We start from the raw sequence: 27,150 nt of genomic DNA, 5'->3' as shown, positions 1-27,150 counted from the left end.
TGATGTGCCGCATTCGGCGATGAGACCACTCGCGACCCTCTTTGAAGTATCCCGCGATAACACGGACAAGTTCTAAAGTCCGATCGAGTGCCGACTCATAATTGGGCCATCCAGTTGGATTTATGATCTCGGCCGCCGTTGAAGGGTCCTCGATAGTGAGGTGACATGGGGTTGTCTAGGATTGTCTCTTTCCGGACAGGGCAAAGAATAAAAGTGATCCATTATCCATAGTAGAAATCTTTGACCTTTTCAAGTTCTCCCACGGCTAAATTCGTTTGTTTCATAGTCGTCCAGGGGGAGGAGTCAAGGTAAGGTATAAATCTGGTTCCTTGATGCCTGAGGCGTTCCCGCAGTCTAAACGTCAACGGTCCTGGACAGCGACACGTTTCAATCCCCAATCTAACGTTAAACGTTGACCGGCCATGGCCGTTGCACGCTCCATGCGCCGCACGAGCCCAATCAGCCTCGTGCTAGCAGCGCTGCTAGCATTTGGCTTCATATGTTTCATGCTCTCGCCCTCGACTCCCTCCGCATCCTCCGCATCCGTTAGCTCCCAACAGCGCCAGGAAAACGCTGCCGAACATCCCCTCTCCCCACCCACAAAACCATTCTTCAAATCACAGCCAGTGCGAAGCGATGGTCGCAAGGCAGCACCCCCAGTTGTCCACTATGACCTCAACAGCTTAACTAACACCGCGGACTCAATAGCCAACGGCGAGCGGGTCCTTATCCTCACCCCGCTAGCCCGGTTCTACCAAGGATACTGGGATAACGTTGAGAAGCTAAGCTATCCGCACGAGCTGATCTCCCTGGGATTCATCGCACCGAAGACAAGCGATGGAAACGCTGCAGTTGCGGCTCTGGAAAAGGCCATTGCCAAGACGCAATCGGGGCCAATCGACAACCGCTTCGCGAGCATTACTATCCTTCGCCAGGACTTCGACCCACCGTTGAAATCCCAGGATGAGAAGGCTCGCCATGCAATGGCTGCGCAGAAAGAGCGCCGCGAGTCGATGAGTCGTGCGAGAAACAGCCTGCTGTTTACAACGCTTGGCCCCGGGACTTCGTGGGTCCTGTGGCTGGACAGCGACGTTGTCGAGACACCGGCTGCTCTCATACAGGATCTCACGGCCTTCGATCAGCCGGTTATTGTACCAAACTGCTTCCAGCGCTATTACGACTCCTCGAAGAAGAAGTGGGATGTCAGGCCTTATGACTTCAATTCTTGGGTTGATAGCCAGACCGCGCAGAACCTCGCCGCGAACATGGGGCCTGATGAAATTCTCTTGGAAGGCTACGCTGAGATGCCTACGTATCGTACCCTGATGGCTCACTTGCCCGACATGAAAAATCTTGATCCGAAGAAGATGCTGGCTCTTGATGGTGTTGGTGGTACGGCCTTGTTAGTCAAGGCTGATGTGCATCGTGACGGTGCCATGTTCCCCGCTTTCCCGTTCTTTCATTTGGTGGAGACGGAGGGCTTCGCGAAGATGGCTCGAAGACTGGGATACGAGGTCATTGGACTCCCGGATTACTTCGTATGTTTCGATTTTCATCCAGTTTCCAGAGAGGGATAATTTTGCTGACATGCTTTTCAGGTCTACCATTATAACGAGTAAATGGCTTCCAACCCTTTCTAACGCCTACTTCGCTTGCATACATTGCGCTGTGCGCAACTCATGCTTTTTCTCGCCTCTCTTCGCCGTTAACAACGTTCATCTCGGCTTCTTTTTTCCCGTTGAGGCTTTTTATCATTTCATACCTACTTGGCATGGTTGCTTCCCGAAGTCCAAAATTGACTTTGCATTATTCTGTGTATTACCAAGGAATATGACTGGGTATTCATTCATGTTGGAGTGGAGTTAGCTCTAAAGGCGTTACTGGTTTGACGATTCTTGTGCATTTAATTTGGCCTCTAACCTGGCTATTACCATCTCAAATAAACGGTTGCCTGTTCGCGCAAGATAATTCTACCTATTCATGTAAACACCAAAGTGCCTGGTTGAACGGGCCTTGTTCTATTTACTAGTCGGGCGCCACGTATGTATCTTTTTCAATGAACCAGATGAACCAAAGGCATGGAGCTTTGTCGTTGCACCAAAGCTCAAAAGTGCTAGGCACAGTATGATGCAAATTTTGCCGATGTACACCTGTATAGACCAAAGGCCCAAATCAATCCCAAGAAATACTAAAAAAGGGTGTCAGCGATAGTTATACCAGCGAAGATTTGCGGTGATTTGATAGGGCGCAGGGGGACGGATACTTACGCAAGCATAATGCCGGCCCCAAGGGCAACAGCCAAGAACTGAGTGATGGTCTTCCGCACTTCAACACCCTTGTCCTTGCCGGTCTCAAGCAACTCCGGAATCACAGACACGGTACCAACATACAAGAAAGTTCCAGCAGTGAATGGAAGAAGCATATCACCCCAGGTGAGGCTAGTTCCCATAAGACCAGCAGGCTCGGTATCATCCAGAGTGGTGTTGCCGCCAAACTCCTGGATAGCAATTCCAATAAGGGTACCCAAGAAAGCACCAATAGCGGTAATAAATTGTGCGCCCATTGCCTTGCGCTTCGAGAAGCCGGACTGAATAAGCAGAGCAAAGTCACCAACTTCGTGGGGGATTTCGTGGAAGAAGACAGCCACAGTGGTCGTCGCGCCGATGGTAGGCGAGGCATAGAAGGAAAAAGAAAGGGCAAGGCCATCAGTGATGTTATGGGTGAAATCGGCGATGAGGTTAAGGTAACCTCCAAGCTTGACGCTGGGGTTAATTTCCTTCTCGGCAATGACCTCAGAAGATCCCTTTGCGGCAGACTTGCGCTTCTTCAGCTCGCCTCTGGGCTTCTTGGTCTTGGCGCCAGATGTGACCGCATCGGTTGATTCGGCGTGCGCGTGGTTATGCGAGTGGTCGTGACCGCCCTCGCCGCCAGTCGCGATGCGCAGAGCCTTGTCCATTGCGACAAAGGTGAAGAATCCAACCATGATTCCCAGGCCGAGAAGGAGGTTCTTGTTTGGTTCAACCATTACAAAGCTCACGTGGTCGGGGGAGGCTTCGCCGACGAAAATCTCGGGGAGTAGGTGGAAGAGAGTATCGCCAAGTAGGCCACCGACGGCAAATGCGACCATCACTGACAGCGAGGAGGGATCAATATTAGGTGGGCATAGTGCCAGGAGGAAGTCTGAGCAAGTTAGCAGAGATGTATCTCGAGTAGTGAGGGGGAAGACTCACTGGGTGGACCGGAGATGTACAAAGTTGCCAGAAGCGCGTTCACCGCTGGGGTGCCCGGGAAGAGGACAGCGAAGATCTTCGATGCCAAGCTAGTAGTCTCTGGGCGCGTTGCACGCTTGTGCTCGTTAAGAGATTCTACAAGTGGGCAGCTCTGTGGCAAGTTAGTTCACAGGTAGAGCACAAAGTACGTTTTGTAGCATACCTGCAATTGCTCCTCGATCTGGCCCACGGAGAGCTCTCCGGGGCCAACACTTGCGGCGGCCAAGGCTGAGAACAAAATACATCCTGCAACAAGAGCAATTCCTGTTCGACGTGAAGGAAAAAAGCGAGAAGCCATTGCAGAGGATTTGGCCAAGGTTCTGTTCAAGTGACAGGCGAAATGACACACCTCAGTACAGAAGTACAGCTAAACCGCTATCGTTGTTTATCGCGGGACCCTGAGCAAACATGCCAAGACTTGCAAACTCGGGAAAAAAAGTTTCGATAACGCTTTTTATTATCGCCGAACAGCCAGGAAGAACCAATTTGACCTCTACATTCACTTCACATTTCGCAATGGGTAAAGTTTTGCAAAAGAAGAAAGCCCGCTCCGGGCGCTCCAAGGCCCGTGCCAAGGACAGCCGCCTCAAGAGCGGCCACAAGAAGATCAATGTGCTGGGCAATCAGATCATCGCCGACAACTGGTATGCAAATCTTGCCCACCTTGAAAAATTCAAAATAGTAACATCTGCAGGGATCGCGATCTGACCCTGACACAAAACTACCAACGCCTTGGTTTGATGCACAAGCTGAATGCACCATCCGGTGGCCGCGAACGCCTCCCCGGAAACAAGGACCAATACCCCGAAATCAAGAACTCGCTGCACATCCGCGGCAGCGCCAAAGCAGCCGCAGCTAAGCTTGACCTTGGCGAGACACGAGTAGAGCGCGATCCCGAGACTGGCAGAATTCTGCGCGTCATCCACGACGACGAAGACAACATCGAAGTGGCAGGCTTCCAGCGCTCGCGCAACAACCCTCTCAACGATCCTCTGAACGATATTTTGGCCGGCAATGGTGACAGCAACCCTCTCGCAGACTCGGTGATTGTGCAGCAGCTTGAGCGCCAGGCGGATCAGGAGGGGAAGACTGTTCGTGCTAAGAAGCCGCGGTACCAGAGCTCGCGCGAGGGCGAGTGGGCTCAGCGCTTGATCGAGAAGCACGGGGATAATTTCACTGCGATGACTCGTGACCGAAAGCTCAATCCTATGCAGCAGAGCGAGGGTGATTTGCGGAGGAGAATTAACAAGTGGAAGAAGAGTCAGTTGTAATGCCTTGTTCATTTGTTCCGAGCATCTGGTTAGGGCGAGTCTGGCGTTTTTCTTTTCCTGTTTCTTAAAAGTGTCTACGTGGATAAGTGTGTCCCGAAGTAAATATTATTGGACGGCCACTGAGCCGCTTGGATTCGTTATCTCATGTTTCCTTTAGCTGTTACTACTAAGCGTCGAGTAGGTGACAACCTCCGCCGGCGGAAGGCTTATTCGTTGCACCACTCGTACCCATCGTCGACGTCTCCATTCTCCCACTCCGTAGGACGCATTCCCTTCCTCCCAATCCCGTGATTTAGCCTTCTCCTTCCCCTTGCCCTTGGTCTCCTTGGTGGACAGTGAATCAGGCAGGTCTCCGTAGGCTGACGTCAAATCATCATCTGACTCCTGCCGAGTTGGAGGCAAGTCCCAAACCCAACCACCAACTTCTCCCACAATGGCGTTGCCTTTGGCATTTACGTCTGGGATCTCGAACCCAACACTGGTGATCATGCGCTCCACCACCCACTCACGGCAGTCTAGGTCGAGTTCCCACTTTTTACTCTTCCAAGCCCAGCCACGTGGGGCACGGACATCCTCAAAGAATCGGCATCCACGAGGTCGATCCCCGGCGATTCGAGGTGGTGATAACGGGTCGTATGGGGCGTGGCTAAATAGGAAGCTCTCCCACCCAGACTCTGACGTTCCTGGAGTCCGGTGCTGCAACTCAAATATTTCCACCTCCCGCTCTTCGGGATATGTGTCCAAGGAGATGTCTGCAAGCTTTTCCAAGGCCGACATCGCTGCAGATGGATCTGCAGGGACTGAAGAGGCGAACCCATCTTTCTCATCCGAACCCGTGTTGATGGAATCTCCACCTGTCATATCTTGCACCAGAGCGAAGATAAATTGCCCTACCGTTGGATGGATTGCGAGAACCAACGCATTGCCGCCAACAAGCAGCACAATTTTGAGGGGGAGCAGGTGTGCACTGATAAACAATACTGCCGTGGCAATTGTGCATCCAAGAAAGATAATTGAAGAGAGCTTCTCATTGGAGAAATCCGTCAACGGCGCAACAACAGAGATAGCTGCATCGTGGGCGTCTGAGAAATCAGCCATGCAATTCTGTAGATCCCGCATATTCCGAAGAAAATCTTTGGAAGTCTCTGGAGCTGGCTTAATAGTCCTGGCTGGTGCCAGAGCTGGTCCATCAAAGGAGTAATAAGGAGTAGTGCTAGACGTCGATGTGCTTGGTGGTGGTGGGTGACGAGTCGCAAAGGCTGGCACCATTACAAAGAGCAAGAGAACCACTAGGGGCAAAACCAAAAGTAGATGAGGTTCTAAGCAGATGAAAGAGTAGACAAAAAGGAAAGAGATGGTATGGGTTGGTGTGTCCCAAGTAAATAGTTGCTCAACACGGCTTTGGAACAGAAATACCACACCGATTCTATAGTGATTTTAGTTTTGGGTGATATCCCAGGGGATGATTCAGTCCTACCTTGCATTAAAGCGGCGGAAATTGTTTGCCATTACAGGCAAACTGAAAGCCGGTTTCTGAGGAGAGGCAAGGGCCTTGTCTCCCAATGAATCGGTTTCATCCTCATCGTCCGTTGGGATGACTTGTTGGAGAAGCCTGCCGTCATCAGTAATTAGAACGAACTCCCCCCACATTTTTAAATTGCGTCTCTCCAGGGAGAAATTCATTTCAAGCATACTTTGTAAATAGGCGGTCTTGCAGTGAGTTCTTGGATTGAGAGGAAGACCTTGAATGCGACTTGTCTGGCGAAGCAGGTCTATTCCGTTTTCTTGAAATTTTGGGGGTTTTGCTCAGGGCTTCTGTAAGTCCATCCATGATTAGACATAGGATCTTCAAGAAGGAATGAAGTAAAAATAAGAAGAAAGTCAGGAATTATAACTGTCAGAGCCCAAAGCACATGCTTTGCCGATCAAGCACGGGGAAAGCGGCTGACATAATCCGACTTGCATCAGGGGCCTCGAAGCTCGATAGCACTTAAAAAAAGAAAACAACTTAGCCCTCATCTGGTTGACTTCTCCTTTTTTTTCTGGTTCTTTTTTACTCATATACAGATCTTCGCTCTGTGGTTATTCAATTACAGCTTTGGTCTTATCTAAAAATCCCCTTTGTTGACGGGGGTGACCTATAAAATCCACCTCTGCCCCCCCCCCCCCCCCCCCCCCCCCCCCAATTACCTTCTTTTTCCCTCTAGTGACCGCCTTAGTGGACTTGCCCCAGCAACCCTGCTTCCCCCAAAATTATTGTCAAAGAGAACCTGCCCGGCCCTCATTGCTTTTTCACAACTCGCAATGGAACGGTAACCGTTTTCAAGAGTCGCGCGACGGTGCTCAAGTATCTCCTGGTTTGAGACCTCGCCCTTCTCCTGAATGAAATTGCGAGAGCATCTCAGGCACGGTCAAGTCCTCTCCTTTTCCGACTTTCTTCTGTGCGAGAGCTGAAACAATGCCGACAAAGCCCCAAACACCGGGGAGGGGTCAAACGCGGACCGAATCAGCATACAATCCCTCAAACGATGATTCGGGCTCGGGAGGTGAGAGTTGAGAAGTCGGGAAGGTGCAGTTGGATGTTAACAGAGAACAGCAGAGGCCCCGGCTCGCCGGCGCCTGCAAAAGTCGGCCTCGACCAATTTTCCCTCAAACAACACCAATTTTGACACCTCAAATGGAGTCGCCGGACCGCGCGCAGGTGGGATAAATAGGAGAAGACTTTCAATTCGCGATCAAAGGGTTCCTCAGGGCCCACGACCGCAAGACACTTCGCGATGGAGGCATGTCTAGCTCTGCTCTCGTGGGTGACTTTGAACTAATTTGATATCTAGCAAACCTACTCCGTACCCTCGCTCTGGGAACTCGTCTGTTGATTCTACTGTTGATACGACTAAAAGCTTCAACCTTCGATCTACGAGCGTGGGCAATTTGTCAAAGGCCGATCCCAACCATGCAGACAACATGGACGTCGTAGCGCCAGTCAACTTTGATGATTTTCATAACAGCATCATGAGTGAGCACAGCTTGAACCACCTCCCCTTACCCAGTAACGGCAGCTCGGGTGAGAATCGTGAAACGGGCGCTCCGTCGAACTCCTGGGAAAACCACACGTACACGGGCAATGTGTCGGAACGTACACGTGGTCCCACTGCTCGACGAAAAAGTGAAGTGCAACGTCCAAATGGTTCGAATACCGCTGCAGGGCTCACAGCATCCTCTGCCAATACTCGTGCTCGCCGCCAGAGCATAGCTCAACCGTCTGGAGGAAGTACTTCAAGGGGTCCGCGCAAATCTATCAGCTCTGGGGCATTTGCGCCTACCAACGCTTCGGCCAGGCGCGCCAGTCTAAGTGCCCGCAAAATCAACACTGACCCTGCCTTAACAAATAACTCGCTTCGCCCTCGACTTCCCGAATCTGACGCAAAGGTTTCATCTTCTGTTCGAAACCTCAAGGCGAAATCATTCCAGCCCAGCCCAAAGGAACCCCGTGGTCAATTCTTGACTGCCGTTGGAGCCAATGACCATACGCGATCAAATTCCACCAATGCTGTGCGGACCCCGGTAAGAAATCCTTCTAGCGCCGTGGCGACTCCTTCCTCTGCCTCTAAGCGGGCTTCTGTTATGCCGCCACATGCCACTGGACTTGGTGCTCGAACGGTCAGTCCCACTGACGCACGACGACTGAAGCGAATGTCCATTGCGCCGCCTGCCCCTCCGATGCCACACACACCTCCGACCCAGACAGAACCTCTACCCATTCGCCCTTTATCATCGACTCAATCTCCCTCTCAAATTCCAAGGAAAAGCGTCACACCTTCTTCGAACCGAACCACGCCCGACCCAAATCGGAAGTCGTACAGTTCAGGACTATCTGTTTCCTCAAGCACCAGCTATAACTCCGCGCGAACTTCTGGGAGCTCTCTTCAAAATCGGCTATCCCAAAATCTATCTTCGTCCCGACTTCCGACGCCTAAGCCACGCACAGAGCAAACAAACCCCAACGGGGAAGAGGTCCCACCGGTTCCAGCCATCCCCAAGGCCTATGAGTCGCCTAAAGATGAACTAGAGGCGTCTCTCTTCACTGCGCCCACAAAATCAAGCATTCCTGCGGATTCGAGCCTTCGGAATATTAAAGATCCGGACGCGGAAGCGCATACCACCGCCCAAGTTGAGAAAGTTGATTATGCTGAAACAAAAACTCCTGATGCACGATCACGAACCTCCACTGTTCTAGCAGGACGGAAGGGCTTGCAGCCCTTGAAACTGCCCCCGCTAAATCTGTTGCCTTTGGGCACACCCATGGCGGCCAAAATTGAGGCACTCAAGGATAGGGACGACGGGCGCAAAGTTCACACCCCCTCCAACCAAGTGGTTTCAAAAACGCCCAGTACTCCGATGACAGCATCCAAGGCGAACTTCTGGTACCGTGATCAAGATGACCCAATGCCTCTTATTCAAGCACGAAGCAGCACTTCTCACTTTGCTGTCAGCTCATCAACCGCTGCGCTGCGAGCTTCTAGCAGTACGAGCGCGTTTGACTCATTTGAAACGCCAAGTGTAGCTCGCAACATTTCTCCCTATGCCTCATACACGCTGCCCAAAAGTGGTGCCGAGCTCAACCGTCTCCGCCACCAGGTCAGCGCCGACTACTCGAACCGGACGCCAGCGCACAAGTTGAATGGTCCACGACCTCAAACGCAAAGTGCCATTTTCACTCCCGCTCCAGAAAGGCTCAGTCAGATATCGACGCCTTCGGATCCTGAGAGTTTCACTGTCACCGCGCCCGGCTCCTCTCTTCGGGACCGGCTTAAGGTGGCACGGCTTCGCAGCAACTCGAAGGCCCAAAAGGCAGAAGCTGATGCTGATTCTGCCAAGCACAATCCTATGCCGCCACCTAAACTTCCAGCCTCTGCAACATGGAACAACCTATGCTCAATCAGCTCGACGAGCCCCAATCCCAAGCCATCGTATCTCAATCCTCGCCGACAATCTTCTATCTCAAGCACGACAAGTTCGACGACTCGGAAGCCAAGTGTCAGCAGCGAGAAAAGTCTTGCCCTGGAGCCAACTCCCTCCAATGAGTCGGGCGAAAGCGACCGCTCTAGGCGCGTGCATAGCACATTCATCTCTCCAGTTCATAAGATGATCAACCACGCTAGATCTAGTGTTGCCGCTGCTTCCCGGCCTATCGATAGCAACGTTGACGCAGATGTGGCGATTGCAAATGAAGAGATGAAGCGACTTGGGTCCAAACGCAAAGACTTTGAAAAAGCGGCGCGTGTGCTAGACGACTTGCGCCGCAAGGCTAGTCCAAAGGATCGTGTCAGTCCCGCTCAGGCCTTAAAGATGGCAACGCTCAACATCTTTGAACGCGGTGAGATCATCGATTATCGCGATGTTTTCTTCTGCGGTACTCATACTGCCAAGAAACACGTCGGAGATCTCCACTCCAGTGCAGCGAACTTTGGCTACGATGATGATCGTGGTGATTATAACATCGTCATCGGTGACCATCTGGCTTACCGGTACGAAGTTGTCGATGTCATGGGCAAGGGTAGTTTTGGCCAGGTCGTGCGATGCATCGACCACAAGACTGGGGTTCTGGTTGCGATTAAAATCATTCGCAATAAGAAGCGATTCCACCAACAAGCCTTGGTTGAAGTCAATCTCCTACAAAAACTAAAGGAATGGGACCCTCATGGCAAGCATAGCGTTGTCAACTTCACCCAAAGCTTTTACTTCCGTGGTCATCTATGTATTTCAACCGAACTCCTTGGCATGAATCTTTATGAATTCATCAAGGCCCACGAATTCCGAGGCTTCTCGTTGAAGCTGATCCGTGTCTTCACCAAGCAGATGCTGAGCAGTCTTGTACTGTTGCATGCGAAGAAGGTCATCCACTGTGACTTGAAGCCCGAAAACATTCTTCTTGTTCACCCGTTGAACTCCGAAATTCGTGTCATTGACTTTGGTTCAAGTTGCTTTGAGAATGAAAAGGTCTATACTTATATCCAGAGTCGCTTCTACCGATCACCCGAGGTCATCCTCGGAATGTCGTACGGCATGCCGATAGACATGTGGAGTTTAGGCTGCATTTTGGCTGAGCTATTTACCGGCTATCCTATTTTCCCAGGAGAGAATGAGCAAGAACAGCTTGCTTGCATCATGGAAGTCTTTGGTCCTCCGGAGAAACATCTCATTGAAAAGAGCTCACGCAAAAAGTTGTTCTTTGACTCTCTCGGCAAGCCGCGTTTGACTGTTTCATCCAAGGGACGCCGACGTCGTCCGAGTACCAAGGAGCTTCGACAGGCATTGAAGTGTGATGATGAAGCCTTCCTTGACTTCCTCACTCGCTGCCTTCGCTGGGATCCTGCTCGTCGGCTCTCGCCCCATGACGCGTTGAAACACGAATTCCTCACTGGCGTCAAGGCCCCCCGACCCAGGATGCATACATCAAACTCGCCTTCCAAGCGAGGTGTGACGTCCGCGGCTCGTCCTCTCCCTGATCCACCAGGCGCAACGCTGAAGAGCGGGTTCATGCGCACTCGCGATGCCTCGGCCAACTCCCCAGCCAAGGGTAGCGGCAAACGACACTCGACCGTGAACGTTCCTCCGTCCAGCCCTGGCAAGCGAGGGTCCGGGAATTCTTCTACTGCCGGGTCCGCACTCCCTCGTGTTTCGGCGCGGAGTATCAGCGGGAAACCAGACCTCGCTACTGCGGCGGCTGCGACAAGCTTGGTGAGTTAGGTCAACGACTTGAACCAGTCAGAGAATGGGATGCTGACTAGCCGGTAGAGGAAATGATCTTGCACAGTCTTTTTTTGCTGTTGAATGCCCTGTAATACTAATCCCTCTGTCTTTTTTTTTACTTTCTCATCCTTGCATCGGGTGGTTGCCATGTCAGCATTTTGTTTGAGATGCATTCATGTTATACCCCCTTGTTCCTGCATTTGCATTGCGCCTCTGATGACCTGAGTATTGCTTATACCTTACGTTTTGCTCTTGCGTATGCAAATCCCTTCATTTTTCTTATACTTGATGATCCCCATTCAGGGCCATGCGTGGTCCCTGCGTTTGTACATTGTTACCTCTCATTGCATTTCTTAAAGAGTTTGCGATGTGTTGCTCATGGGTAGAGCGATTTAACGTTGCGTTAAGTGGCTTCTATGGCTGAAATTATGACTATGTGATTTTAATTAGACAAGGACTTCTATTAATAGAGAAACCGAAGTAATATAAAGAAGACATGCATATGTTGTACGTTGTTGTTAGGATGGCATGTCCCCACTGGGCAATCGGTCTACTTGGCCTCATCTTATCTTGTTTACTCCACTTCTCCAACAACAACTTCCATTGGCCTTCATGGATAATTGATTCGCAATGAATGGCTTCGAATCTAAGGGCCTGAACGAGGATGCCTTCGGTGAACAGTCTGGTTTGACTGCCCTGAAGACCTTCGACGCCTTTCGTGAGTACCTCGAAATTCGGGCATCTAGATAAGCTACTCACCTTCGCCAGCTAAAACAAAAGCTTCCTACACCACCCCAACCCGCAGCGGCGGCCAATGGACCGTCCTAATCCTTCTTATATGCACGGTCTTCAGCTGGTCCGAGTTAAAAACCTGGTGGCGCGGCACCGAGAACTACCACTTCAGCGTTGAAAAGGGCGTCTCACACGAGCTCCAGCTAAACCTCGACATGGTCGTGCACATGCCCTGCGACCAGCTCCGCGTGAACATCCAAGACGCAGCCGGCGATCGCATCCTAGCCGGTGAGCTCCTGAAACGTGACGACACAAACTGGCTCCTCTGGATGCAGAAGCGCAACTACGAGACCAACGACGGCGCCCACGAATACCAAACCCTCTCCCACGAAGAGTCCGACCGTCTCGCCGAGCAAGAGGCCGACGCCCACGTCGGTCACGTCCTCGGCGAGGTGCGCCACAACCCACGCCGCAAGTTCCCCAAGGGCCCGCGCATGCGCCGCGGCGTCGTCCCAGACGCCTGTCGCATCTACGGAAGCCTCGAAGGGAACAAGGTGCAAGGTGACTTCCATATCACCGCACGTGGACACGGGTATCGCGAGAACGCGCCGCACCTGGATCATTCGGGTAAGGGGGTTTTTTTCCCTTTTTTTCCCTTTTTTTTCCCTTTTTTTTCCATCTTTTTTTCTGCGCACGCCACTCCCTATCCCGTGCAAAAATCGCTAACAGCCGCCCAGCCTTCAACTTCTCCCACATGATCACGGAGCTCTCCTTCGGACCGCATTATCCAACCCTGCAGAACCCGCTCGACAAGACGATCGCCGAGACCGAGGAGCACTACTACAAGTTCCAATATTTCCTCTCCATTGTGCCGACGCTGTACAGTCGAGGAAAGAGCGCGCTGGACTTGTACACGCGCTCGCCGGAGACTCTGGCTGCGCGGCACGGGCGTAACACGGTCTTTACAAACCAGTACGCGGCAACGAGCCAGTCTAGCGCTATTCCTGAGTCGCCGATGGTTGTGCCGGGCATCTTCTTCAAGTATGACATTGAGCCGATCCTGTTGCTGGTCAGCGAGGAGAGGGCGGGCTTTTTGTCGCTGCTGATTCGGGTCATCAACACCGTTTCAGGTGTGCTTGTTACTGGTGGCTGGCTTTATCGGATTAGCAGTTGGGCTGGTGATATCTGGGGCCGTAGGAAGAGTAGGTCGTCTGAGGGGTATTTGACGGGCAAGTCCTCAATGGATTAAGGGATTCAGATGGAAAGATAATTTTGGTTTTGTTTCAGTTTGGATATTCTGTCTTATTATTTCGGATTCCATCAGATATCACACGTCTATTGCACCAGGAGTTCACTCTTTGCATCAAAAGTTCATTGGTCGATTCCGGTAAAGTTGAGTTCGACCTCGTGGTATGTATATATGATCGTACATCCCCGCACACATGATGTTTAAAAAAAAAAAGAAAGTAAACCCCAAGAACTAAACTTCAAATATCTCTCCCATGCCTACGCCAGCACCTTCTGCTCCGGCACGGCTATCGACCAGATCTAGACGCCAGCCATTCCAGTCACGCAGCTTGCTTTTGATATCCCGCATCCACTCAACACGCTTACGGCCTTCCTCCTCCGCCTGCGCACGTGCGAATGCATCCTCGTCGAACTCGTCATCGAAGTTTTCTTCGGAAACAAGCTCCAGACTACCACGGGTACCAGGGGGGTGAGACGGGTTAGACGACGAAGCGCGAGCACGGTTGCCAGTAGATCCTGTAAAGGCAGCAAGCCCGCTAGAAAGCACGGTGGAGAAGGACGAGTGCTGCTGATGGGTCGTGCTGCGGCGACGGGCATGGTCGGGTCGTCCACCCACGAGATCGACATCGTCAAATGCGTTGGCTGCATCGCCGGAGGCAGGACTAGGACCGTTATCCGGGTAGTGCTCCATCTCCTGGCGCTTCTCTTGCCAGACGCCCCGACGTAGATCGAAGACCTCACCTTCCAGCTCGCGGATGCGGCGCTCAAGACGCTGGCGTTCTTCGTCCTCGAGCTCGTCCAGAGCGTCATCGTCGGCGCTTCCGCCGATCTGGCGAGTCCGAATTCGGTCACTTTCTTCACGTAGGCGCAGGTTCTCATTTTCGATGCTGGCAATTTTTTTCCGCATGAGAGCGATTTCCCTGTCGGATTTCTCGCTCTCGCGTATCCGTGTTTGGTGCCGGGCTTCGGTTTCTTTGTGAAGATTGCCCATTGCTTGGAGTTTCTTGTCTAACGTCTCAATTTTCTTTTCCGATTCGCTCCTTTCATTCTTGTACTCCTCGATCTCACGCTGGAGATTCTCGATCAGTATTTCGGTAGAAATCTTGTCGACGCCGTCCTTGACTGCTTTCTCAGAGGCCTGTGTCAATGCCTGCTTAATGTCTGCCAGCTCACGCTGGGATTGATCTAGTGCTAGTTGCGTCTTTGAAACTTTCTCCTCTAGCGCTGCGACTTGAGACTCATGTGCATCGTTTGAGGTCGTTTGGGAGGCGATCTGAGCGCGGAGATTTGAGATCTCCAACTCCATGGACTCAATAGTAGCTGATTTGGACTCGAGCTGACGAACAAGTTCGGCTGGCGGTGACTCTGTTGCACTGGTGTTTCGATGTGACCGGGTCTGGAGCTGCGAGTTCTGTCGCTGGAGAGAAGCAATTTCCTCTTTCTATTCCGCAGGTTAGTAAAGATGGCTATCACAGGGAACATGATTTCATACCATTGACTCGATGCTTGCAACCTTCTCCTCTGCCTTCTTTAATTGCTCCCTCAACACCACGCCATCAACACTCGCTTCCCGCAGATCCTCCACTTGCTCCTCAGTCTTGCGCCAGCGCATAGTTGCATCTGAGAGTTCCTTCTCCAAGCGTTTGTTTTCTTTCTCGAGCTCCTCAATTTTCGTAGACTGTTTGCGGAACACTTCGTGAACCGACTCCCCGTCCCCGGTTAGAGGCGGTAATGACTGTGCGGGGGACTTGAGCGCAGCAGAGGGAGAGGGGGAGGTGCTGCCGTGTGAGATAGAGGTCTTGCGAAATGATGACGAGCGCATCTTTGACTGGATTGACAGCGAGGGTTGTCGGCCGTGGCCGGCGCGGGGTGTATCGAGTCGGACTGGCAACGGCTCAGCCTCTGGATCAGGAGACGTGGGTGCTGGAGGCATCGGTTCGGTAGGAGTTTCGATGCTCGGATCAGTATCAATTTGCAGAGTTGGTTCTTCTCGTTCCTCTGGTTGTTCGGAGGCTGCGGCCTGGGTTTGCGCGCCCAGCTCGTCTTGTGTGTCTGGCTTCTCCTCCGCGGGGCCGTCTGCCTGCAGGATTTCTGGGCTCGAGGCATCTTGAGCAGTTTCAGTCTCTGTGGGGTTCTCTCCCTCCTTGGATATGTCATCCCCGGTAGTGGTAGTCTTCTTGGCCTTCTTTTTCTTCTGGAGCTGGGCAACCTAAACACATACAGTCCAGTCAGCGAACAAACCAGCGCCATTTATCACTCGCGGGGAATTACCCTTTTCTTAGCTGCGGCCAGCTTCTCGGCTTTGATGCGCTCCTCGTCGTCGGCCATTATGAGTCGTTCGAATTGTATGAATGGAATCAAATGGGGGATGGTGAAGTGGAAGGGAGAGAATGGACAGCTTTCCCCGATGCACGGACCACGTGTCTGATCTATATGCCCGAATGGGAGGTCAACGGGACAGGTAGCAACTAGAAGAAATCCATGCGCTAGGTAATCACTTATAACCACCCGTGAACTGTGACATTGGATTCAGTTGAGATCTTCCTAGGCAATGTCAGCAAGATGCATCTTGACGCCATCTAGGGGACTGCGCCAGGCACTGAAGACCCCTGTCAATCAACCTCATCCGCTTGCAAAATCCATATACATTCATGTAAAAAAAGAAGCCTGTAAGGTTGTCGCTATCCGATCTTGCCTAGTTCTCCCACCGTACAACCTATTTCTCTAACGTTCTAGTGGATCTGGATCGAAAGAGAAGAAAGAGCCGTACAAGTACATGCCAATCCACGAACTGGTTTTGGAGAGTCCATCGCGCCAACATTCTTACCAGTAGATGAGTTCTAATAATTATGACCATCTTCCACTTGCAACTTTGGCCAGGTCATTTCTAGAATAAGCAAAACAAGAAGTAATACCGAAGATGTAGGCTACATTCAAGTTTCTTAGAACTTGTTAACTCTGTACACTACTAGCCAGCCTCCCTCGGTGGAGTAATTACTCAAGCACTGTTTGTACCCTCTTTTCTCACCCTATAACCATATAAATCAAAAAAGAGCTATGCTGCAAAACAGAAAGTGACTTAATCATATGATTGACACGATGGACTCTTTAGATCTCGCCGTACACATCTACCTATCTCTGCTCTCAATCTCAACTTCTCCATGCGGAACGATCGTTGTAGGGTTGACAGTAGAGGATGTAGTTCCTGGGCTTGCTCATATTCATACCATTCATAAGGAACACCTGCCCGAGCAAGACAAGCTTCGTTTGTGGTCGGACCAATTTTAAAGTTGTGAAAGCACAGGTGTCGTTCGTCATGACATATGGAAGACTGCTTCGCTGTCGGGTTAGTGTCAGTGATAGCATTCGAGACAAGTGCTAGGGGGTTTCAGAAAGACACAACAAGGGTTGCCTTCTGAAATGTATAAACCTGCATGAGGCAGCACAAGTCCCAAAAAAAAAACAGACATCGATGATATTAGACAGTAAGTCACAGAAAGTTGAGGGGCATCATGTCAGTATCGACCGTTCAACAATGTCCGGTCGACAACGCCCCTTAGAAACAAAAATCCATGCAAGTTAATTGCGCCTGTCAAAGAGAAAACATTAAACCAACACCTCCGGCTAGAAAGATCACACCCGATCAACGGGACCAAAAGAAGACATACAAGAAACAAACGAAAACAAAAATCACACAAGCCAAAATCAGTTGGTATATCTTAAACTTCCATCGAGTCCGCAATTTCTTCACTCATTGCTCGGACTTCCCGACGGCTGGTTGGCAGATTCTCCTCATCGTCACTGATCACATAAGTGTCGTAGCCGTCCGCGGTAGTCCGAATCGTCTTCAAAGGGCGCTCCATCTCATCATCACTGTCGCTGGCGATCAGGGACGATCTAGCGCGTTCTCCAAACCAGAACTTGGCCCGCTTGCCAGAACTGAGATCTGGCGTGAGGTATCCGTCGTCGTAGGTCCGCTTCCCAGTAGGCGTAGTTGCCATCTCGTCTGGGGTGTGGCTGAGGATGGGAATCGCGCGCAGGAAGATGTAACAGACACGCTTGCGAGTCGGGTTGAAGAAAAAAAAATGTAGACTCCAAATAGCCCCATCATCGGCATCGGATGGATCCTCCTCTGGCGAATATGAGTAGATCGAACACTCCTTGAGCGACATGTGCTCATCTATCGTTTTCCACACCCGCGGGCCCCACGCAGAAGAAGATCCTGCTGTGTACGATCCAGAAAGCGTCGCGGGGGATGCAGGAGATAAGCTGATGTTCTCGCGCGGTCGTAGGTTGAGCAATGTTGAGTCGACCGTGTTCATGACGCGCTTCAGATTTCGTTCACATCGGAAATCAGTGGGGCGCAGGACGTGTGAGAAGTCGTAATCCGGATGACTTGCGTTCAAAGTAGCAATCAGATAGGCAAAGGTCCGTCGACTCGAATGGTCGCTCAGGGGTCCAAACGGGCTAGAGCGTGAGAGATTGAGCGTCTCGGCTGCATCGTGTGCATTTGGAGGTGACAGTGAAGCCGAAAACCGAAGAACCGATTCATATTGAGCCTCGAGCGACTGCTCGATTTGGTTGTAGAGTTTCCGATCGGAGCGTGCCGCCTTGGTAGTGTAAATATCACAGCCGCCGACGATGTGGCAGTCAGTCGTATCAAAATTAAGAGAACTCGTCACGTCCTCAAACTCTGGAAGGGGTAAAAACTATATCCAAAGGAGGCTCAATTAACTTTACCGATCGAAAGACACGTTAGGATTATGACTTTACCTTCATCGTGAGGTTAAACCGGGATAGTGGAGATGATCCCGAGATAAGCCGATAAGCGTCTTTGGATGACGTGTTACGGTCTGACGTTCAAAGAGATAGACTCAAATCTCTCTTCTGGTGTAGAGGAAAAGAGAGAGATAGACAAGGGGAAAGCAGCTTTAACACAATCGGGTGATTGGGCCGAAGGTGGAGATCCGATGATGTCGACGAGCGATAACGGCGAACAGGGGACAGATAAGGGGAGATAACACGAAGGCAGACCGCAAGTCTTATAGCAAGTCCACACCAATGTCAAAGGAAGTATACAAGGAGATGAAAAATGAAACTAGAGGGGATGGTCCTAGGATAAGGTGATCTGAGAGGGGGGGGGATTCCGGAAACAGTCACGTGTGAAGGCGTGGTCCAGTAGGAACCCGCACTGACCTCACGAGCAGTCAAACCATGGAAGCCAACTCACAGGCCAACTCGGTTCAAATTGTGTGTTATGTATTCCGACTCCTGGGTGAGAATAAGTTGGATTGATTAGTATCGTGATGGAAACAACTCCTATGTACGCCACAAAAACAAAAGGAGCAAGAATCCTGCTTGCTTGCGTTACATGATCTTGGTGACCACATCTTCCTCAACCTGGGGAACAATTAGCCCAGCTGAAACTTGGCCATGGCTGGGAGAGAAAGGGGGGGAGGGGGGCGGCTAAATGTGGCCATGTGGCAGCTCTCTTGGAGATTCTTTCTTCTTCAATCATAGAGAGTGCCAATCCCCATGATCGAAATTAAAAGAAAATCTCAACTTACCTCCATATCTTCCAAACTATCCTGCTGGCTGATACAGCGAAGCACATTCTTCTTGCTGGTCTCTTGCATTTCCCCCGCAATCATTAACTCATCGAGAATAAAGTATGCTTTCTGGAAGTTGAAGATGATGTCCAGCTCACAGACATTGCCGTAGTACTTGTCCATCTGCTCGACGTAGCGGTGCACTACCTCGAGTGTGATCAGCTCGTTATCGGTCGAGGCACAGCCAGCGATAAAGAAGAGAGACGCATAGCGACGATAGACGACTTTTGAGTCTGGTAGTGAAATCCCTGTTAGTCCAATTCCAGCTCGTCGGCGAAAGGGGGTCGTGCGGGGACAGAAAGCTACCTTTGTATTCCAGGAAATTGCACATCCGCGTCCGGCGGGACAGCACCAGCTGGGTTACATCCTTGATGATCTTGGCCTTCTCCTTGGGGGAGAGGGTGGTGAACCACTTGGCGAGGCGCTAGAAAAATGTTGTCAGTTGGGGTGGCTTCGGCCAGGTGTTGTGTTATGGAGTTGGGTAGGTGCCGAGGCATACCACTTTGCCCTGTCGGGAGAGCAGAATCAGATAACTAATGAGGTGATCAGTAGTCGCAAATACAGGGTGACGGCAAGATAATCTCACTGGAGAGGCATATTGATGGAGATGTGAAATGAAGGGATGGAAAAAAGTGTCAGGGCGGGAAGCTCTGGAGAAATTCTATGGGTGGAGCGGAGGGGAGTCTTGCCCCGCTATGCCCTAAGCTTAACAATGTAAACGTGGAGATAGAAGATGGGAGTTGTTTTTAGAGATTTGTTGTTTCTGTTAGAAGTTCCCAACATCCCCGGGTGTTGGGTTGTTTTCCGCGTACGGCGCCTTGCATGAGTCAACTCTCGCCCCCATGACGGAGTACATGCACAGCTCTCTGGAACCATGCATCATGTAGGAATCTTAGCGAAAGCTAGCATCAGAGCCTCACCCGCGAATTCAAACCGCTCCTATCATTAGAAGCAAGGCAATTTTGCGAGGCAAGAATTCAGGACATCACTTCTCAGGGTGGCTTTGGCACACAAGATTGATTTCGATAAATGGATATGCAATTTCTATTTACATAGATTTAGAACTCGTCTAGATACTGTTTTTGGCGACCCAAAGGGGGGTTGAGTTGTGAGCATGGGATCGTTGGATACTCTTTAGCCTTGAATCAGGAGAAAAAAGAGAGGAAGAGGAAGAGGAAGGAATGAGTATATACTCGACATCGCTAATTACATGAAATCCAATCGCCATACAGTGATGGCAGTAACGCCAGAGGAATCGTACAGGTCAAAAACAACGGTCAATGGCTGATAAGCTGGAGGCGACCGACCAAAAATGTTTATCATTAATGAAATAAATAGTAAGCACATTAATATCAGAGTGTCTCTCTCATGGTCAAGTAGAGATGAGAAGTGTTTCCGTCGAATCGTTGCAGGCATGAGACCAGGAAAGACATCAAAACCAAGAGCCCCAAGCTCCAAAGATTGTCAACCCACCTCCCAATGAACACCCTAACCGTATACTGACATCACCCCTTCGACGCCATTAATCAGACCCAGAACCATAATTATAACCAAATTACCAAGTAGCACACAACCACGACCGACGAGAGTAGCAGCAATCAAGCTTAAAAGTTCAAACTACCCCACGCACCCATCTTCCATGACAAAGGCCCATTTAAACCTGGGTCATGTTGGGGCGGCCGCCCCGGCGGCTGCCAGCCCGGCCACGCGAGGGGCCGGCAGCAGAGCGGGAGATGAACACAGAGACGATGACGGAAGCCATGTAGCCCGCCCAGGCAAACCAGAGGAAGGCAACAGAGGCTTGGGCCTCACGGCAGCGCTTGGACTTGTTGTTTGCGCCATTGGTGATCTCATTGCTCCTAAGGTACTCCTAGAGAAGAATGAGCGTCAGTTCGCTATCATCTCGCATATGCACCATGATCCTCGGCTCAGTTCAACCTACCTGGTTGCTGCAAGAGTGGCATCCAAGCTTCGCAGCGAGTGCGATGGCAGCACAGAAGAAGAAAACGCAGTTCAGCGCATCGAGGACGATCATGATGATCGGGTGGCCGGCCCAGTCGATATTGAACGAGGCCGGAATTAGGTAGAACAGCGTGAACATCGAGAACACGGCTGTATAGATTGAATAGTTCACAGTTGCAGGGTTCCCGGAGAAAGCTTCGGCGATCATATTACCGATGAGAGCCATAATGAGCAGGGACCATAAGAACTGCGAGTTTGGTTGGTGTCAAAACTTGTGACTTCTGGGTTTTATCGATTGCATTGGCCACCTACCTCCCAGGCTCTAAGACCTAGCTGCACACCTCTGAGACCCATTTTGGTAGATTTAGATTTGAGAAGGTTAATTAGATGTCGCGTAGATCGCACAGAGGGTATAGAGGAGGAATGGGATACAATCAGAAAAAGAATAGCCTATAGGTAAATTTCTTAGTATATAGAATCTCTGGGGAAAACGATGAGGTTATAAATCGGATGCTCCGGAGCTCAGTGATGACATGGAAAAGCAACATTCCTCAAACCCAAAAACTCGCTACGTCATGCATCCGGGTACGAGCGGCCCTATTGGACTACACTAGATGCACAGCTGTAGCATATTGGAGATGAAATCATGAAGGTTGCACTTTGGTCAATGATGAGTTCTTGACTAAGAGTCTTTCTTTGAATGAGGCCTCCATTGCTGTTTCTTGATCCACCTGCCTTTTTTTTCTTATCCAAAATTTGCAGATTCTACTGGAACAGAGGAAGATGGGTTCCATTTATCGCAATGTCAATCATTTCCAGGTGGGTTTCCCCTCATTGACATAAGTACAGCATGTAACTAGTTAACGTATTCGGTAAGCGAGCTGGCCATGTAAGCGAGCTGGTCACCCCAACCAACTTCTTAATTTAAATGCATTTATCTCAACCAAAACGCCATTAAATTAAATATACTAAAATCATCTATCTAGCTAGGCATCTATTAATCTTATGTCCTATTTCTCCACAACCACTACACTTTGGCGGGGCCCGCGTACGTGGTTGTAAAGCCGGCGAAGGGCTTCTTCGTGGAGGGGGAGGAGGTGCTTCAATTGATTCCACCGGCTCAGTAATCAATTAAGAAGCTTCTTGAACTGAGAGGCCTTCTTCAGTAGGTATCTGCCTCCGGGAGCTAGTACGCATTTGCTTCTGCTTCTCGTTGGCGGCGCGTAAATCCTTGTTTTCTTTGGCGAGTAAGATAGCACCTTGCATTGTAAGACGGAAGCATTTTACAAGCTGGTTTAATGCACAATCTGACGGGCTAGGAGGGCTTCGAGATCTTGTACGAAGTAAAGCTTTGATTGATGAAGCTTGACGACGTAGTTCTATCTCCGTAAAGGAGGTTTTTGGGGCAAAATTCCGGCTTGATTCACTCCCCCGGCTGGCTGGGGGGGTTGGGGTTCGAAGCCGAATATCAAGCTTTGAAATCACTCGGTCGGGTGCAAATGGTACTAAACTAGCTGCTCCGAAGCGCCAATCCTCTAGGAGGCTGTTAAACCATAAATTAATAAAGACTTTGCCTTTAAAAATTATACACAGAGGAAGCACCTACCCAGAAGTATTCGTACATTCAACTACCGTCACCCATTCACGATTTCCGGGTTATAAAACCGGCCTCCGACCGTAGTATTCACTCCTCGTAATAACCTTCGCAGTTGTAGTCAATCCTATTGTAAAACCAGTCTTATCAAAGTTTTAGATATCATCAGGGTCGATTCTAAATTGAAGGATTGTCTTTTAACCCAAATCAAACCACTCCCCAATGATTTTAGGATCTTCGCATTTCGCACGCTCGTAGTTATATCGTTTCGAGAATCGGGAGGATAGGAGAGGATACCGTTTCACGAAGTTATATGCCCATTCCTCGCTGACCGAAAGAACCGGGGTAGTTCCACGCTTTTGAAGAAGAAGATCTGCCATTTCTGGTACCATAGAGGGCTGGGGGACTGATCCACGAGAATCCATAGAGAGGATCCATTTCTGAAGAGATTCCTCTTCAGCATCGGTCAATTTATGAGAGTTAGCGCGAAAAATCGCGCGGTGTTGTATACCATTCAGGCGGGTAGAAAGGGTGGATCTTGGGACGTTAAAACGGCGCGCCACTTCACGAATTGAAGAGATTTCTTGATTCTTAAAAGCCTGGATAGCTAGTAAGATCCTACCCTCCTGCTCTATTGAATTTCGAGAGGATTGAGTACGAATTGGTGGCATGGTGGGTGGTTAAACTACCTAAGATCTAATTCATGGACGCGTTTTGGTTGGGGTGGCCAGCTCGCTTACCGGATACGTTATGCAGCCAGGCATGGTTCACATGACTAAAGGCTAAATTTTGCAGAGCTCATATTATCCGACCCCATTTTTAATTACAGATCAGGACCTGGAGAAGGCAAATCTTCTAGCTTGGATATTGCAATAGACGGGCCGCATAAGGTCACCTTGATCGCTTTTATATATTTGGATGTGAAATTTTGCGCTTGGTTAGTAAAACCATTGAGTGACTTGAGAGTAAATTAGAACCGGCTCAAGCATTAAATAGGTGAACATTGCCGGTTTCTTAATTCTGAGATCTAAGCATGTCTTATTTGTGATTGGCTCGCACTTACTCCTTTCTCCACCTTGGAGTAGGGCCGGACTGACGTATAGCATAGGGAGAAGATGAATTTAAATCAGATTTTGGACACCTAAATTGGAAACGGGCCGCTTTCTTCTCTTTCCAAGTATAGCTCAAAATGCGTGCCCACTATATCCTTATTAACACTGTATTGGCCCCTAAGTATCCTGTGCAGCATGCCTTCCCTAATTCCACGTTGGCCTAAATGCTTTCAGAGCTGTCTTTGTACCTTCAAGGTGGGTGTCGCCTGGGTGAGAAATGGGTGAGCGCCGCTTTACGGTCGCGCGACCGGAGGTGACAAGGGTGAGTGCACTATAAACGGGTTGAGAATCAGGGTGAAAATCACCCAAGATGGTAACTCACCCAAGATGGTAACGAGTGCCAGCCCTATTTGGAAAGTGTAGGAATGGTAGATTGATTACTCGGAACTATGTACATAAGATATTTGCGTCGCCCGACTAATTCCCTAACAACGCCCCTCAGATATTAGCTTACCATCGCCGGGTTTGATGTAATAATCGCTGAACAAAGATGGAAGACCGCCTCATATTTGCGGATAATCGTTATGAAGCCATGGATCCTGTAGTAGCTCCGCCGCCGTACTTCGCTCTTCGGGTTTCCATTTGATCATCCGGTTGACGAAGCTAATAAACATCCTCTTTTCTTCCCCATCAAACTTGGAGATAGTGCTTTCAAAGCTAAAGGTACTAGGGACAAGGTCTTCCTTTTTGAGTGTTCCTGAAATGTAGTGTTAGTAATATAAAAGATATTCAAGTGAAAGACTCACTTACCAGCAGCCGTATAGAACATCGATGTCCTCTTGCCGCGGCGAACAAAGTCTCTAGGGGCAGGACCCAAAAGCGACGTTATATGCGAAATATGCCTTTCCTCATCATAAACTTCAACGGTGCGTGGATCAACTGATTCAAACAGTGTTCGTCCTTCTAGAAAATCCCATAGCTTCATTCTATGGTTAGTTTGTCTGTGCTAGTATGTGTTTGGGAGGGAGGGCACCGCGTACCATAACTCCCAGACTCCATATATCAGCACTATACGTGTAACCTCTGTCAAGGATGACCTCTGGCGCACGATATACCTCCGCCTGGATACAGCCATCCTGAAGAATATCACCTTGGACTGCTAGGTCAAAGTCGACGACTTCAATCAGTCCGATGATATCCTTCAGCGGTCCATAGTCCTTACGGGATAGATAGATAATGCGTCCATCGTTGCAATGCTTCTGAGGTAGTGGGTTTTCAAACTCATCTCGAGAATTCTGCGATAAGAGCTCACGATCTTCCAGTCGTACCATGATGTTATCTGGCTTTAAGTCTATTACTTCTGAGTGAGAACCATATTGTTAACTATCACAAACAAGAATTCTTACCGGTATGAATGATATGACATTCAGTGTGGAGATAATCAAGCGCTTGTAGTATTTCTTGGAGGATTATTTTGAAAATCTCCGGTGGCATCACGCGATCTTGCCATCGTTGGCAATATTTTCCCAGTGACTCACGTAAAGGTTCGAAGACGAGACATACATGATTCCCTGAGATGCCCTGGACAGAAAACGAGTCGAGTAATTTTCGAACGAAAGGCCAACCCTCATGTTGAGGGTTCGCTCTCGTTATATGCCGCAGAACCTCCAGCTCAACGTCACCAGCAGTTTTCCGTGCGTGGGAATTGTTGGAATTAATTTTAAGAGCCACATATCGCTCGCTCGACCAGCGCCACCTAAACTGTCAGTATGTACCTCAAAATGTGATTAAGCCAATACGAACTGGTGAAGGTCCCTTGCAAGCCACACACTTGATCTGCTTCCGTGGCCAAGCTTGGTCGCAATTTGATACCGGTCATGAAGTATTTCACCGATCCGCGCCGGATAAAAATAGGCTGGTTCGTAGTAGGGAGAGTTCTCCTCTTCAATCAGCAAGGACGGGTCAATTCGGGATGGAAGGGCGGACGAAAATGCCCAGGGCGACTGGCGAAACGCCTTGAAGGGATGCATGAGAATATTAGGAAGATTCCGCGTCATTACTCTGCACAAAGCCAAAAAGACTGACACAGATTCATATGCCCTTTAAAGAGAGAAGGGTGTAGTACGAACTTGGAACGAAGATGGCTTGTTTTGGATCCCGTAGGCTCACGCCGCAAGTGGGACGCGGACGGTTAAGGATTGGCTGGCTAGTCACATGTCGCATTATGTCTTGTGCACTAGCGCAGCGCTAAAAAATATGCCGGTTCCAATATCTAGGGAGCTCAGGTCAAAATCGCGGCAAAGGTCATTTCCACCTTATCAGCATCGACTAGTCTCGGGTTCTTGACAAGTTTCGCTTTAATACGATCCTCGTATTAGGAGCTAGAGCCTGTATCTTTCCATATGAATTCAAGGAGAGCGCGAGCTGTAGTCGAGAAGTTCCGACGTATCGATGACATTGCAAGCGAAGCTCGAAGATAGCGTGCGAGTAAGATGGAGACAAGATATAAGGATAATTAGAGATAAGTTGGTCGTCTCCAGGGCTGCAATGAGCCTTAAGTATTGCGGTGTTTCCATAAACTAGCCAAGTAATTTGAGCGCGTAACTCTGATGTACAAGTGGAGGAGTGCTTATTGCCAACTAAGCATAAGCACTTAACAATTATTTGGTCCGATCTACGTAGTACAGATGGATATGATAGGTAGGCACTTAGCGCTGTAGTATTCAAGCGCAAAAAAAACCCCCCGCCTAATGATTGGCATTAATGCAATATATTGGCATAAACCATAGAGAATGCCGAACGGGAGCGCAGCTACCATAGCCTGTTTCTTTAAGATCGTTGGACGGTAGAAAGCGTCTGAACTGCGGCCAATGCAGCTAATGCGGCAAGTATGGGATATGTGTATGTCTGAGGACAATTTCTGTAGCGAATCTGGTGCACAAGCCATCCTGTCGAGGAAAAGGAATTCCGCTGATGCCTTCCAGCACGGAGCTTTTGCTAGCAGATTGATCACCACATACCACTAGCTGAGGCAGGGCAACTTGATCGCCAACACCGTTGGCGCGAACACGGTCGATTTGGTTGAGTCGCTGGGACGTTCTCGAGGATTGGAGACCAAGTTCGTCTCCGACTCGACGGAAGTCGATCGCGGTCCATTGTTCTTCCGAACTCCCCGGATCTTCTGACGTTGGGGTCAGATTTTCTTCCATGTCTTTGAGCAAGTGATCGAAATTGTCGCTTGCTATCTGATTTTTAGGTTCGACAAGAGAGTTTGGGGACATAAGATAACGAGCGAACCGATCTCTTTATAGTTGCAATTAACTTTTGCCGAGTCGGAAATAGACTCGGCCTCTATTCCTCGGGAACGTCTTCAGTCACTCAACCAAATCGACCGTGGAACAGCGGTGATTGACGATTAGGTTGTAAGCAGTTCAGAGTGGTGGCTGTTTGCAGTGCTCACTTGTAGCTTTTTATACTTCGCACTCCGGTATCGCCGCTTTCGAGGGGGCGAGATCCCTTGCCGACTGCATTTATCTGGCTATCCCTAGCCTCCCTAACCGCGGTAAGGGCTCGTAGATAAACTAGATAGGTGCAATGTCGGTTAAATACTGGTTGAGGGGTCGCGCTTTTACTTGGTGGAGAAAAACGTTGAGGTAATCA

General features: G+C 49.9%; 11 protein-coding genes across 11 annotated transcripts; 4 read left to right on the top strand and 7 right to left on the bottom strand.

The window, feature by feature from the left end:
* Positions 1-422: 422 nt before the first annotated feature.
* On the top strand, positions 423-1,619 carry Pdw03_5644 (Anp1; the record flags this gene model as incomplete). Its single annotated transcript, XM_014682636.1, has 2 exons — positions 423-1,538; positions 1,599-1,619. 2 exons carry the CDS (start codon positions 423-425, stop codon positions 1,617-1,619), a joined length of 1,137 nt encoding a protein of 378 aa, XP_014538122.1.
* Positions 1,620-2,172: 553 nt separating this feature from the next.
* On the bottom strand, positions 2,173-3,567 carry Pdw03_5643 (ZIP Zinc transporter, putative; the record flags this gene model as incomplete). The annotated part of the gene is made up of 4 exons (XM_014682635.2): positions 2,173-2,188; positions 2,268-3,180; positions 3,231-3,381; positions 3,433-3,567. 4 exons carry the CDS (start codon positions 3,565-3,567, stop codon positions 2,173-2,175), a joined length of 1,215 nt encoding a protein of 404 aa, XP_014538121.2.
* A 218-nt stretch (positions 3,568-3,785) lies between these two features.
* Pdw03_5642 (Nucleolar protein 16) lies at positions 3,786-4,540 on the top strand (the record flags this gene model as incomplete). The annotated part of the gene is made up of 2 exons (XM_014682634.1): positions 3,786-3,913; positions 3,964-4,540. The coding sequence occupies 2 exons, from the start codon at positions 3,786-3,788 to the stop codon at positions 4,538-4,540; spliced, it is 705 nt and encodes a 234-aa protein (XP_014538120.1).
* Positions 4,541-4,693: 153 nt separating this feature from the next.
* Pdw03_5641 (peroxin-24 Pex24-Penicillium chrysogenum) lies at positions 4,694-6,371 on the bottom strand (the record flags this gene model as incomplete). Its single annotated transcript, XM_014682633.2, has 3 exons — positions 4,694-5,966; positions 6,018-6,152; positions 6,235-6,371. The coding sequence occupies 3 exons, from the start codon at positions 6,369-6,371 to the stop codon at positions 4,694-4,696; spliced, it is 1,545 nt and encodes a 514-aa protein (XP_014538119.2).
* A 627-nt stretch (positions 6,372-6,998) lies between these two features.
* On the top strand, positions 6,999-11,347 carry Pdw03_5640 (Protein kinase, putative; the record flags this gene model as incomplete). The annotated part of the gene is made up of 4 exons (XM_014682632.2): positions 6,999-7,086; positions 7,137-7,323; positions 7,375-11,281; positions 11,339-11,347. 4 exons carry the CDS (start codon positions 6,999-7,001, stop codon positions 11,345-11,347), a joined length of 4,191 nt encoding a protein of 1,396 aa, XP_014538118.2.
* A 576-nt stretch (positions 11,348-11,923) lies between these two features.
* Positions 11,924-13,274, top strand: Pdw03_5639 (COPII-coated vesicle protein (Erv41), putative; the record flags this gene model as incomplete). Its single annotated transcript, XM_014682630.1, has 3 exons — positions 11,924-12,011; positions 12,062-12,652; positions 12,763-13,274. The coding sequence occupies 3 exons, from the start codon at positions 11,924-11,926 to the stop codon at positions 13,272-13,274; spliced, it is 1,191 nt and encodes a 396-aa protein (XP_014538116.1).
* Positions 13,275-13,505: 231 nt separating this feature from the next.
* Positions 13,506-15,601, bottom strand: Pdw03_5638 (M protein repeat protein; the record flags this gene model as incomplete). The annotated part of the gene is made up of 3 exons (XM_014682629.1): positions 13,506-14,714; positions 14,766-15,482; positions 15,545-15,601. The coding sequence occupies 3 exons, from the start codon at positions 15,599-15,601 to the stop codon at positions 13,506-13,508; spliced, it is 1,983 nt and encodes a 660-aa protein (XP_014538115.1).
* Positions 15,602-16,852: 1,251 nt separating this feature from the next.
* On the bottom strand, positions 16,853-18,052 carry Pdw03_5637 (Maf1 regulator; the record flags this gene model as incomplete). Its single annotated transcript, XM_014682628.2, has 4 exons — positions 16,853-16,862; positions 16,942-16,991; positions 17,038-17,982; positions 18,047-18,052. 4 exons carry the CDS (start codon positions 18,050-18,052, stop codon positions 16,853-16,855), a joined length of 1,011 nt encoding a protein of 336 aa, XP_014538114.2.
* Positions 18,053-18,640: 588 nt separating this feature from the next.
* Pdw03_5636 (AP-1 adaptor complex subunit sigma, putative) lies at positions 18,641-19,479 on the bottom strand (the record flags this gene model as incomplete). The annotated part of the gene is made up of 5 exons (XM_014682627.1): positions 18,641-18,673; positions 18,841-19,115; positions 19,189-19,306; positions 19,382-19,415; positions 19,469-19,479. 5 exons carry the CDS (start codon positions 19,477-19,479, stop codon positions 18,641-18,643), a joined length of 471 nt encoding a protein of 156 aa, XP_014538113.1.
* Positions 19,480-20,536: 1,057 nt separating this feature from the next.
* Pdw03_5635 (Non-classical export protein, putative) lies at positions 20,537-21,198 on the bottom strand (the record flags this gene model as incomplete). The annotated part of the gene is made up of 3 exons (XM_014682626.1): positions 20,537-20,752; positions 20,825-21,091; positions 21,157-21,198. The coding sequence occupies 3 exons, from the start codon at positions 21,196-21,198 to the stop codon at positions 20,537-20,539; spliced, it is 525 nt and encodes a 174-aa protein (XP_014538112.1).
* A 2,855-nt stretch (positions 21,199-24,053) lies between these two features.
* Pdw03_5634 (kinase-like protein) lies at positions 24,054-25,520 on the bottom strand (the record flags this gene model as incomplete). The annotated part of the gene is made up of 5 exons (XM_066101115.1): positions 24,054-24,247; positions 24,301-24,469; positions 24,531-24,841; positions 24,897-25,246; positions 25,294-25,520. 5 exons carry the CDS (start codon positions 25,518-25,520, stop codon positions 24,054-24,056), a joined length of 1,251 nt encoding a protein of 416 aa, XP_065958055.1.
* Between the last annotated feature and the right edge of the window lie 1,630 nt (positions 25,521-27,150).

The sequence above is a fragment of the Penicillium digitatum genome, chromosome 6 (genome assembly GCF_016767815.1).
Source record: "Penicillium digitatum chromosome 6, complete sequence".
NCBI classification, from domain to species: Eukaryota; Fungi; Ascomycota; class Eurotiomycetes; order Eurotiales; family Aspergillaceae; genus Penicillium; species Penicillium digitatum.
The sequence above is the reverse complement of the archived record's forward strand: the minus strand, read 5'-3'. Positions and strand labels throughout refer to the sequence as shown.